We start from the raw sequence: 13,415 nt of genomic DNA, 5'->3' as shown, positions 1-13,415 counted from the left end.
TGGGTGTGATGCAGAAAATGAATGGAAGTATAAATGCGTGGGATTTAACGTTTTGTTAGTAAAAAATACAGATGTTCACGATTAAAGCAGTTTGCTGTTCAGTTTTAAGGTGTAATGCATAAGGCAACACTGTTCGATTTCCATGTGTTAGGATTTTTGACCCCTTGTTATAAGCAATATGAGACGGCAAAAACAACTTTTTAGCTAAACAAGGCAGAAATACAAATTTATTGAAAGGGAAAGGACGAGAGATGTGAAAGATGTGTGTTTCAACTTTATCTTTGACCTCTGAATTCATGAGCTTTGGTCATGTGAGGCTGGTGGGAGGGATTGTGGTGTCTTTAGTAGTTAGAGAATTTTTCTTACTGTTGCTTGGTGCACATATGGGGAAAATATTAGCCGTCTCATCCACAAGAGTTTTTGTGGTGAAATTCTTTTCCACTGCCTGCTACGATTTTCTTGTTAGCGGTGTTGGTAACTCCTGATGCTTTCAGCACTCTATATTTGCAGCTTTCTTTTATTTCTTTTTTTCCCCTTAAAAAAAGTGTAGATAATATTGTGGCATTAAGTTCAGTGGTATTTGAGACGGTCGTGTTCATGTCGGATTTTCATGTGACTGTTACATTTCTGAGCCAGTTTATCTCTTCTCTTGTTGAAAAGGTACCTGAAATATCTCACCAAAAAGTACCTGAAGAAGAACAACCTGCGAGACTGGCTGCGTGTTGTAGCAAACACCAAGGAGAGCTACGAACTGCGCTACTTCCAGATCAACCAGGACGAGGAGGAGGAAGAGGACGAGGATTAAACCCATGCTGTTCTTTTGTAAAAATTAATAAATTTTCAAAAGAATCAGACTTTGTTGGTTTTACTTACCGAGTGGTTGAATATGTAATGAGTGTGTTTTATATAAAGTTTTCACTGTACGATTTCAGAGATGCACTATATGGCCAAAGGTATGTGGACACCTGAGCATCTTACAAGTGCTTTGTGAATATCCTATTACAGGATGAGTCCCTGATTAGTCATAATAAGCTCCACTCTTCTGGGAAGGCTTTCCAATAGGTTTTGGAGTGTGGCTGTGGGGATTTATCATTCAGCTACAGGAGCATTACTGAGGTTTGTCACTGTCAGTTGAGGAGGTCTGGGATGCAGTTGCCGTTGCAGTTCATCCCAAAGGTCTTCACTAGGGTTCTGTGCAGGATGCTTGAGTTCTTCCACTCCATCATTCGCAAACCATGTGTTTATGGAGCTCAGTTTGTGCATCGTCATGCTGGAACAGGTTTGGGCTTCTTAGTTCCAGTGAAGGGAAAGTAACACTACAGCGTTTGAAGACATTCTAGACAATTGTGTGCTTCCAACTTTGTGCCAACAGTTTGGAGAGGAAACATATGGGTGTGATGGTCAGGTGTCCACAAATATTTGTATATTGTATTTAAGAATAAATTGTGTTCATTAAAGCTACTTGTATAAGTATAGCTTGATACTGTATTTATAGTAGTATATACTATACGTGTAAGTAGAAAAAAGTTATCCTTATTAACATAGAACATTTTCCTACAAGTTTTAGCAACATCGACTAATTATTATAGTAGTATGCAACACTAGCTTTCTTTTGTAATTACAATATGCTTTATTATACATTAATAACATAATTTTTCTTTATATCAACCTGATTTATTTCAAACATTATAAAATAATACAAGAAAAAACGAATATAAAATCTGCACAAAAAAGTGGATAAACATCAAGTTAGATTGTTGCTCATTTGTACAGTGCTCGTGCGTTTCTTCCCTTCTTTTGTCTCGAGCGCCTTCCAGCTGCGGTAACCTTGACAACGGCTCGTGACTTGCAGCCTGTAGAACGAGCAGCAGCCATGCGCGCGCGCGGAACAGCGCAACGAATCTTCGCCTATTAAACGTCTGTTTTGTTTTAATCCTAAATTCCCGGTACCGGAGCCATGTTGGCATCCACAAAGCTAAGCTAAGCTAAAACAAACATATATTAGCGAAACGCAAAAGCAGGCTGCCCTGCATTGAAATAACAACATTAATAAACAACAACAACAAAATCTTTCTCGCGCATCCTATTAACAGACACCTGTAAATGCACGAGCTCCGGATGAAAGAAGGGAATCATGTTATCCAAACAAAAGGAGCGCGTTATCCATCCTGAAGGCCTAACGTTAAGTGTCGCAAAGACAGGTTGGCTGCTCGCTTTCCGTTTCCCCGGGCTGGCTCGAGACAACTTTCTCCGCGTGAATATCCCGACGTAACCTTCCGCGTTTTCTCCGCGCGCGGACACACGCACTCGACCGGAGAGAGAGGGAAAAAAAGGGACAATGCGCGTGAGAGATGAGGGGGCACGCGGCGCTGTTTACACACACACACACACACACACACACACACACATATACCACTCACGCGCTTCCGCTCACTACTAGTACCACCTGGTTACCAGGGCAGCACAACTAACTAGTTGCCTGCGCAATTATGGGATGGATTGCCATGGCAACAGACCAGACGTCACGAGCTGGAGCTGGGCATGTGTGTTCCATTTTCGTCTCTTATTTTCAGAGCGGAGGATTTTTGGATAGAGGAGGAAGAGGGAAAGAAAATACCGGAGCGACTCCAGACCTCCAGAGCGTTTTTGTGCTTTTTAGTTAAAAAAAAAATAATTTTTAAAAATCCTCACCATCAGCTGTCCCCCTTTAAAAAAATCTTCATCTTGTCCTTAAAAAAGGCGTTGCTTAATCGGGAGTTTGCACGACTTTTCTTTCTTTCTCTTCTCTCTCTTTTTTTTTTTTTTTTTAACCTCCTCCTGGACGCACGGATGTAATTTTTGTGCGTGAGGGTGCGCGCGCGTGTGTGTGCGCGCGTGTGTGTGCGTGCGTGCGCGTGTGTGTGTATGTGTGTGCGTGTGTTATGCGGTGAAGATGCCCGGATCGCTGAGCAACGAGGAAGAGGGCCAAGACGATTTGGATTTTGAAGACGACGTGCCAGGTGAGGGGAGTGAATGAAGTGGACATGGGAGGAGGAAGGAAAGAAGGGAGGAAGGGACAGAGGGAAGGAGGGAGGGAAGAAGGGAGTGAAGGAGGGAGTTTATAGCCTTCAGAGATGTTCCTGCTCTTGGGTTCAATGCAGGGGGTTTAAAAAAAAAAAACCCAACTCTTTACACCTTGTTAAAAAAGGGGGCAGGACGCAGTGACACAGAGATGTCATAACCACGTTATCATAACGCGTCATGGTCTCCTGTGCCGTCCCTCACAGAAAGCCTTCAGTCTCATCGACCATCCTTAGATCCTGCATGCCTTTGTGCTTCTCTATTATGTTTTCAGACAGGCGCGTTTTCTTTTGCATATAAATGACATAGAAATAGCTTCTATCATATTGCTTTACAAGAAGAGGTCAAAATGGCTTAAGATGTATCATCCTTTTTCCTCCAGCAAGCTTTGCATGTCATTTTTTTTCTCCTAAAAACACCAACAACAATGTATTTATATGTTCTTAAGTAAATTATAAAAACAGTGCATCACTGGACAGAGCTGAAGGCCAGCTCGCTGCTTTTGTCTTGGGTGTAAAAAAAACAACAAATCTGGCTAGGATTCCTCCAAAGAGCCACGTGTGACAGGAAAACATCCCGTAGGGTTAGGTTACTTTTCACTATCTGGAATCGACTGGACAATTAAAATGCCCTTTTGGTTTGGTAATTTGTCCAAGTTACGATTTGGGGATCTTACATATATGGCAAGTTGTTTGCATGGTTACTAGACTTAACTTTGTAAGGAGGTTCTCTTTTTTCTTTTTTTTTCTCAAAGCGAAACCACGTAGAACCCTTAACGCTAACCCGACGCGACGAACTGAAATCCCAGTCCGATGTCAGCCGTCTTTTACCGTTATTACTTGTCACGAGGATCCCAGTACAATCTTGTCCGGATTGTATAACTGACCGTGAAATAAAAGGTGTCCTCCATTTTAGGTCTTCTCTGACGATAAAGATCCTCTAACGATAGACCTGCGATTATTGAAAAATGACCACGCCGTTCCAGTTCCAGTTTAGTCCGTATAGGATTATAAAATAAAAAATAAATGTAAAAAATAAATTTGCGATGCAGTTTGAATCGGCAAAATCGCAGTCACGTGAAATCGTTCTGCGGGGTGTCTTTCGCAGTGATGTTTGTTGGTAAATGAAAGCTGTTAGCTGTACAACGTGTTCGATGCACGCAAATCGACGAGCGGCTTTGGCTGAATGCAAGTCGTGACGACGTCACGTGACACGTCACGGGCCGAATCGGCAGAAAACCTGCGGTCATTTTGAAAAATCGCACGCTCCCCCGAATATTGCCGGGCTTCTTCGATTTTGCGTTCATTTCTGCGACTGCAAAATCGCAAAATCCTAGAGGGACTGATAGGATAGTAATTCCGCTTAGTCGTTGATTATTCCTGTAACAGCGCGCCTCGCTGTGTTTTATTCCTTACTCGATAGACACGGTTAAAACAGATACACTTGCGAAAGTAAAAATGAAGCTCATTTGGAATGCTGATTATAGGCAGTAAGATGCATGGCCGTGACCATTGGCGTCGGAGGTGGGAACGTGCGATGAATATCTAACATGAGCGTATTTAACATTTTACTCAGGCACAATTCTGGGAGTATTTTACAGACAGTTTTCCAAAAGCAATCGCAAACTTCCATCACTTGCAAATACAAACACGCCCCATAGTATCGTCCCGCCCCCAACACCGATTGACAGGTTTCTGTGCAAGCCGTCGGGATGCAAATGCGAAGGGATTTGATATTCCCTTTGAATTTTGGCAGGCTCCGTACACGACCCAGAGGAAGTGAAAATAGCTGCTCTTGCTATTTTGATAGGACAGGATCATAACGCGTAAGACCTGGGGAACTGCGACTGCAAACGGACTTTGCGTTTCCATTTGAAATTTGGCAGATGTGAACCTGGAGTGGTTTGCACAAATGTTTCGATCTGTGCAATATTTGATCTTCTGACACTACCAGGAAGCCCCGCCCCCTCTCCCCCCTACCCCCATCTCACATCCTCCTGGGGTTGTCCTTGCTTTCTCTCAAGTAAACTATTCAGTTTTGCTAATGTTAGACAACTAGATATTTAAAATCGTATACATCATATATTATTATCAATATACATCATATATTTGTTAGGAATGCTGTTAAAAGATTTCGACTAAAAACGACTGTAAAACGAAAACAAAAAAAAGACAGAAAGAATTTGACCGTAGAAGATTAAATAAGCCAGAAACGTAGTGTCAAATCTATATTTACATTCACACACGCAGTGATTTTAATGCTGCGTGTCAAAGTCTCCAGTCGCTGCACTATGAAGTCACCAGTAGGCATTCCTACTCCTGGTTGCCATAGTAACATTTTTCAGTAGGTGGCGCAACTAGTGGTCCACTTTTTTGACAACAAACCAGATTTCTTGCCGCTAAAACGAAACATTCTGGAGTAAAATGTGTAAAATTCACGAGTGCATCATATCCTACAAGATGAAAGAGAAGCAACAGCGTGTGCGCTTTTCCGTTGCGGCCGTGTCTCTGCAGCGAAAGTGCAAGCGCCGGATTGTCTGAGTCCACGAAACGGTTCGGACTCGCAGGCAGCATCTCGGATCACGTGCGCTCTACTATCTTCTCTCCCGTTGGTAGTCGCCGCACCAAGTCGCTCCAAATTAGCATAAAGTTCAACCTTTTTCAACTTTGTCATGTCTCTGGACACGTCCACATCTAGTCATCGCTCACGTTCGTGTTGAAAATGAACGGTCTCCGGTCGCTGTGAGTCGCCGTGTGTATGAATGCACCTTAACACGTTACAAAATAAGGCGATGGTAAGTAAAACGTGATTAAAATACATGCTCACTGCCCATCACTGTAGACACTTTCAAACGCTTTGCGCAGCAGCAACAGTGAAAATGTTGTCCGTGTGGACACGAGACAGCCGATTTGTAAAAGGATTATACATCGATAATGCACCGTTGTTCTTTTTTCTTCTTCCCTGTTTACTGCGCATTACTGCAGAATCACCTAAAACTCCACCATCCAGCTGAGATATTACGATTGCAGCTCCCAGCCGCACAGCTGGTTATAGTTTTACGCCCTCCTGTACTCTGTTCTTAAACCTGTAATGGCTCCTTTTCTTTACTTTCTTTCATTTTGGATGATTCCATTTACAATGCTAAATCGTAAGAAGGTAATACGTCGGGTCTACGGTGCAAACAACGTGACGCATCTGTGGCTCGATTGCCCGATTGAGAGAGATTATGCTATGCAGCATTAATAATGTGATTTACATTTACAGTGCACACGGCCTGGATGATGATTTTTTTAAGGGAGATGTTGTTTAAACCCAATATCCTCTTTAAAATTTTATTACAATTCGCTGACTGGACGTAGCCTCATCTGTCTCCACTTCCTCTTAAATGCGGATCTGCGGTGGATCTATTTTCCGAAAGAAGGCTTCTAATGTTGCTTTTAATACACTCCAAGAACTGAGGGAGCTCCTCTGTAGCTCCTAAACAAGACTCATCAATCTCACAGTCAGATCAGTCTCTCACTTCCTGCGGGGTGCAGGTGCCACGCTGGGAGTAAAGCGATGAAGTGGCCTCGAAGCCGGGCCACGGTTACGCTTCTTTATACCACCGTGGCGCTCGGCTTGATAAAATCAATGCCGTCATAGTTTTCTTGCCTTCAGCTGATTCGGGGGTGATCTGAAATAATCTTCAGTTCGAACCGTCCTTAATACGACGCCTTAAGTCATTTGACTTGGAATAATTCTTCCTGTTCGTTCCTCCGAAGAGCAAAGTGATCAAATAAATTCATCGCCAAAGCTGAATATTTTAGGTCAGGTTTTGCATATAAACTACACCACTGTTCTGCAGATTGATGCATGTATAATTCAAGAGCAAATTTCCTCTTTATTGATTTCGGAAAATGGCGTTCAGACTTCAGTGAAGGTCAGAGCACATGCAGCGTTCAGTCCACACGCCGTTTGGAAAGGCGAGAACAGCATTTGCACTTTGGTGTGGACCTCGGGTGATCCCAGACCCTGTTTATGGGTGTTTCATACGAAACCTTTTGTTTAAATGACAACCCCGATTCCGAAAAAGTTGGGACAGTATGGAAAATGCGTATAAAAACAAAGCAGAGTGATTTGTAAATGTACTTTGACTTGTATTTAAACGAAAAAACGTATAAAGACAAGGTATTTGAAGTTTTACATAATCAACGGCATAGTCTTTTTGAAGGTAAATGTTTATTTTGAAATTGATGCTTTCAACACGTTCCAAAAAAAGTTGGGACGGTGGCGATTTAGGACTAATGGCGATGTGACAAGTTGAAATAAGAAGGTGATGTGACACAGGTGAGGCAATCGTCTAATCATAGTATATAAGGAGCCTCCTAAAATGGCCTAGTCCTTCAAGAGGAAGGATGGGTTGAGGCTCTATGCAAAGCAGAAGCCATACATCAACACTGTCCAGAAGTGGTGCCGACTTCTCTGGGCTCAGTCTCATCTGAGATGTACAGTAGCACAGTGGAATCGTAATTTGTGGTCCAGCGAGTCGACATTTCAAATAGTTTTTGGACAAAACAGCTGTCGTGTTTTCCGGGCCAAAGAGGAAAAGGACCATCCAAGCTGCGTCAGGTCCAAAAGCGTCAGGTCCAAATCAGCGTCAGGTCCAAAAGCCAGCATCTGTCATGGTATGGCGGTGTGTCAGCGCCCATGGCATGGGTAACTAGCACATCTGTGAGGGCAAAATTAATGCAGAAATATACGTACACATTTTGGAGCAACACAGGCTGCCATCCAGAGCAGGACAACACCAAACCACATTCTGCCCGGATTATAAGTGCATGGTCGCGTAAGCAGAGAGTGCGGGTGCTAGCATGGCCTGCCTGCAGTCCTGACCTGTCTCCGATTGAGAACATCTGGCGCATTATGAAGCGCAAAATTAACAAAGGCACCGTACAGTTGCGCAGCTGAAGAAATGCATAATGGATGAATTGGGAAAATTCCGCTTGCTAAACTTAACCAACTGGTGTCTTCACTCAGCGCCCAAACGCTTAATAAGTGTTATTATAGGAAAAGGTGATGTTACACAGCGGTAAACAGTCGACTGTCCCTGTTAACTTTTTTGGCGTGTGTTGCAGTCATCAGATTTGAAATGAGTGTATATTTTCAAAAATAAATTAAACGCACAAAGTAAAACATCTAATAATGTGTTTTCAATATAGTACAGGGTGATTTGAATTTTCAAATGACTCTTTTTGTGTGGTTTATTTTTTTTATTTCCATACTGTTCCAAATTTTTCAGAAATGGTGTTGTACTAAAACAAAAGTTGTAATTCATTTTTACATAACATTTTCCGTAGGTTGATTGGCATTTCCAAATTGTCTGTAGTGTGAGAACAGGTGTGTAAATGTGTGTGTGTGTGTGTGTGTGTGTGTGTGTGTGTGCGCTTGTGCCCTGCGATGGGTTGGCACCCAGTCCAGAGTGTCCCCCGCCTTGTACTTTGAGTTCCCTGTGATAGGCTCTAGGCTCCCCCGTGACCCTGTGTAGGATAAGCGGTATGGAAAACGGATGGATGGATAACAATTTCTTAATCCTTTAGAATGAATCAAGATGTGTTTTTTCTTATTGTACCCTTAAGACAGATATATTCCAGTGACCTCTATTCTGATCAGCTGACATCTGTACATACATATCGCGGCAAAAAAATTGCGTTCATGGTAGTGACATCACAACATCACCACGAGGCATTTAAAACAGCCTGAATTGGGGAAGGAACGGCACGTTTTGGAACGGTTTTGCAGATATTTATTTATTTATTTATTTATTTTCACAATCTTGATATAGTTTTTGGGAATCCAGTTTTTCAAAGGGTAGCTTTTGCGATTGTGCTTATAACCGTTTACGTCAAATATTGCTCTCTCAGATTAAAGGGAGCTGGGAACAGGTACTTAATTATCTGTTGCTATAATGTATTTTCCAGAGAAATTGAAGGTTAGCATTTCATATAAGGAATAACACATGACAGACCTTGCTGGAATAGGAAAATAATCCACGTTGAGGTGATGTGAAGTGGATTCTTTTCTTTGTTTCTTCTTATAAGATTATATCCTCTAACAGCACTTAACGGTTTGAGGTGTGCTATTCCTCTTATATCCGAGCTATTTGCCAATAATTATCATTTTTGATTTATTAATGAACGAATTGTCAAACTGTTTAACCGTTTATGGTTACATTTAATGTTAATGAATGCTGGTGATACAAGTGATCACTTATTTATAACAGCTACAAAAAAAAATCATTTCTTGTAGTTAATAAGACAACCCCCCCCCCCCCAAAAAAAAAAAAAAAAAAACAGCTTGTCAGTGAGTTAACGAGATAGCAGAACGCATGTTGTTACAAAGCGCTGACACCGGAGACTGCTTCCATAAATGTCTCCTCCCAGAAACCTTGACCATATCAACAATGACACGGTTATTCTTTGATAAATAACAATTTTGAAATCCATTTATTATTGGACTATTAATGTGTCGCGTCGCTGTGAATAAGCCGTTACTATAGAAATGATAACGAGCACACCCGTATATAAACCTATCATTTATGTTACAGTGAGAATGACTGTCAGATTTGAGAATTGGTGTTAATATGAGATATATAACAGAGCAGCCAGTGTAGGAGGTGAGCGCCAGTCTCGGCTGAACCGGTCACTCATGCAGACCTTCAGTAGGTGAAGATTTATTAAGAAGGATAAATAGACGGTCTGCAAAATTTCAGAGAATGATATGGATGAGGAATAATATCTTTTAAGTTTAGTTCCTGCTCATAACATTTACTATATACCTATATGAAAACAGTGGTTTAGTGGTCCGAGCGTTTGCATCATACCTCCAGGGTTGGGGGTTCAACACCCCCCACCCGGGTTCTCTGGTTTCCTCCTCAAGTCCAAAGACATGCGTTGTAGTCTGCTCGGCATTTCCAAATTGTCCGTAGTGTGTTAACGGATGTGCGATTGTGCCCTGAGATGGGTTGGCACCCCGTCCAGGGTGTCCTCCTCCTTGTGCCCTGAGATCCTTGGGATAAGCTCCGAGCTCGCCGTGACCCTGTGTAGGATAAGCGGTATGGAAAAGGAATGGAAGTCATGATATTTGAGAATTTGAAATATTTGAGATTTGAGAATAATATCATAATATTTGAATTTATGAGGAAAAAGTCGCAATATTTCAAAAAAAGAAAAGTCAGAACATTGCGAGAAAAAAGCCACAATACTTAGAGAATAGAGTTATAATACATATAAAGAATTATTATGAGGAAAAACGTAATATTTCAAGGAAAAATCAATTCATTCAAGAAGAATATTTTTTCAAAGTAGATGTACTATTTCAAGAATTTTTAAAAAATAATATGAGAAAAACTCAATATTTTGAGAATAAAGTCTTAATATAGAGAGTAAAAAGTCAGAATGTATGGTACTGCAAGAAAAAAAGACACAATATTTACATGTTTAATATTACGAGTAAAAAGAAATTGCACGATGCTTTGACCAAGTCGTGCATATAACGCTCGGATGTTACAATGATATACAGCTGTTACAGCTGTTATGCCACAGAAGTATGCAGACCGTGGGAGATGTTGACACAGATGCTACAGGTGAAAACAGGAAACAAATGCAAATATGAGTCAAGCATAACTTAATGCCAGAAGCTCGCAGGAAGTCGACTCAGATATCGCACGGATCGATATCAGGTATTACCTGATACTCCGAGCTCCGATGTCAGTATTTTATCGTAAATGGAAAAACTGCGATCGGTTCAGCTGTTGCATTCCTTCCATCTCTTATTAGCAGTCAGGAGGATCTGCAGGAACACAGCGTTTCGGGTGTGCGCTTTCGTTTAATAACGATCAGCGCCAGGGCTTCCGTCGTTACATAGCGAACAGACCATAGCACATGTTGTCTCCTCATTGATCCTGGACGCTTTAGCGAATGCACTCTGAATCCAGCAAAGCGTCTGCACTGTAAAAAAAACTCTCGAATGCCCTCTCACGGAGCGGTTAAATGGAGGTTAAGTGGATTTTAAGGATAGCGTGCAGGAGATACAGAAAGCCCCTTTTTTCCTCGGTCCCCTCGGGGTTCAGTGCAGGATTTGAGACGTGCTGCGTATTTCATGGCCTACTGCCTGAGCAGCAACATTAAGGGAGAGAGAGAGAGAGAGAGAGACACACTCCTTCTCCATCATTACTGTCTCTTAACCCTGCTGCTCTATTCATTACTTAGCAATGCAAGTCTCATCGCCACAGGCCATTTCTTTTGATTTTACAGCTGTACAACTGTGAAATGTAGTTAAAAGAGTCTCATCTTTATTTCAATTACTAGTAGAATAAACACAGGCTTAGACACTTCAAAAATATGAAGCAGGTTCTTTGGATTGTTCTTAGCTTTCCTTTCTTATAGCGCAACTCTGTTGTAGGGTTCTACAAGCTTTCACGGAGAAAAACACAACAAACACCCTTAAGCTTTCTAGATTTAGCCCCATCGCCTTCTTGAGGATCTTCCCAGACGTAGATGTGTAAGTACAGGTGTTAATGTGTAGACTAGAGCTGCAACAACTAATCGATAAAATCGATAATAATCGATTATGTAAATTGTTGTCAACGAATCTCATTATCGATTCCGTTACTTCTGTTCCGAAAACACGCTTCGGAGGGTAAATACTAAAGTTGTGTCCCAAATGACGTACACTTACACTATACACTGTGCACTACCGTCTAGTGCAGTGTTTCACAACCAGGGGTCCTCGGACCGCTAGTGGTCAGTGGTATAATTGCAGGGGGTCCGTAGGAGAGTTTTAAAAATAATGTTAATTATTAATTAATGTTAAATATAATGTTAAATATTAATAAAATAAAGCAACATATATAGAAATGGCTTTAATATATAGCCTATAATTGTTGTGGAGTGAGGGGGTCCTTGTGGATTGTTCGAAATATGCTAGGGGTCCAGACCTCACAAAAGGTTAAGTACCCCTGGTCTAGTGCATGAATTTTAGAAAGGTGATATCATCTCAAATGGAACACATTCGTTTTTTTACTAACCTGACAGTTTGCCCTCATCCGATTAATCGGGCAAAAATAATTGGCAACTAATCGATTATGAAAATAATCATTAGTTACAGCCCTATTCATGTGAGAGATGAGGTCACATGACGTGCATCGAGACAGGAGGACAGATACGAAGCGTGCCGGGACAAAGAAAGGCTTTGACATTAACAAGGGAGCGTATCGGACAAGGCAATCTGGTCGTGCTGTTCCGCACGGGTCATAACACAGGCAGCCGACAACAAACAGAATAATCCATAATCATAGAACCGGGAACGCGAGTGAGGGTCAGGACGAGAGAACAAGACCGAGGCACAACCAAACAAAGACACATGAGGGAATAAATAGACAGTGAATGGAAAGAAGACGTGAAGTGGACCTCTGACTGTTGTATAATTGGAGATATCATCAGCAGGTGGAAGCACAAATAATAATACAGGAAGGGTCGCTATTCAACAGCGGAAAATTTATAAACGTAACTCTGGCTAAGATTTCTGTAAGGAGATGTTCATTTAGCATTTATGAAAGAAGACTTCAGGGGCAGTGCTTTGAGGTTCCTTTAAGTTTTTTTCAATGGGACCGTTGCCGAGGAGAAGTTTGCTCTTTGCGACAAACTTTGTATTTTTTTTTTGTCTTGTTCATTTCAAGAGACAGAAAAAGAAAGGCTGGTGAGAGAAAGACTTGTTTTATGGCTGTTATAACGTTAGTGATGACAGGAAAATAACTTGTTTCACTGAGATTAAGCTCCACCAAATGAAATGTAATGACAGTGCTGTGAAAAATTATTTGCCCCTTTTTGATTTCTTCTGTTTTTGTGTATCTCATACTAAATAGTTTTAAATCTTCAAACGGAATACAACGTAAAACAAAGGCAACTTGAGCAAACATGTTATATAGTTTTTATGTATATTTTTTTATTGAAGCAAAAAAAGTTATCCCAACACATATCGTTCATGTGAAAAACTAATTGCACCCTTAAACTTAAAATCTGGTTGTGCCATCTTTAGCAGCAATAACTGCAACCAAACTGTTCCGAGAACAGGAGATCAGTCTTTCACTTACTTCTAGGACTAGAACTTACTCCTACGCTTTGTCTTTTTCATTGTCTTGCTGCATAATCCAGTTGAGCTTGAGTTTCAATTTACGGACTGAAGACCAGACATTCTCCTTTAGGATTTTCTGGTAGAGAACAGAATTTATATTTCCTTCAATTACTGCAAGTTGCCCAGGCCCTGAAGCAGCAAATCCCCACACCATCACACTTCCACCACCATGCTTGACCGTAGGT

General features: G+C 41.4%; 2 protein-coding genes across 5 annotated transcripts in view; both read left to right on the top strand.

Annotated features, from left to right (window-relative positions):
* rpl22 (ribosomal protein L22) overlaps positions 1 to 854 on the top strand; it is a 62,349-nt gene extending 61,495 nt beyond the window's left edge. The window contains exon 5 of one of the 2 annotated variants that reach the window (XM_053673875.1): positions 661 to 854. In XM_053673875.1, coding sequence (XP_053529850.1) covers positions 661 to 805 — 145 coding nt within the window. In that variant the 3' untranslated portion in view covers positions 806 to 854. 2 annotated transcript variants of the gene reach the window in all.
* A 1,524-nt stretch (positions 855 to 2,378) lies between these two features.
* Positions 2,379 to 13,415, top strand: part of chd5 (chromodomain helicase DNA binding protein 5) — a 52,500-nt gene continuing 41,463 nt past the window's right edge. For all 3 annotated transcript variants that reach the window (XR_008393186.1, XM_053674182.1, XM_047149554.2), the window contains exon 1: positions 2,379 to 2,999. Coding sequence is in view for 2 of the 3 variants with exons in the window: in XM_053674182.1 (XP_053530157.1) it covers positions 2,933 to 2,999 (67 nt within the window). In the remaining variant the exon portion in view is untranslated. The remainder of the gene's footprint in view (positions 3,000 to 13,415) is intronic.

Source organism: Ictalurus punctatus, chromosome 21 (genome assembly GCF_001660625.3).
Source record: "Ictalurus punctatus breed USDA103 chromosome 21, Coco_2.0, whole genome shotgun sequence".
NCBI lineage: Eukaryota > Metazoa > Chordata > Actinopteri > Siluriformes > Ictaluridae > Ictalurus > Ictalurus punctatus.
This window is presented reverse-complemented; position numbering and strand designations above follow the sequence as displayed.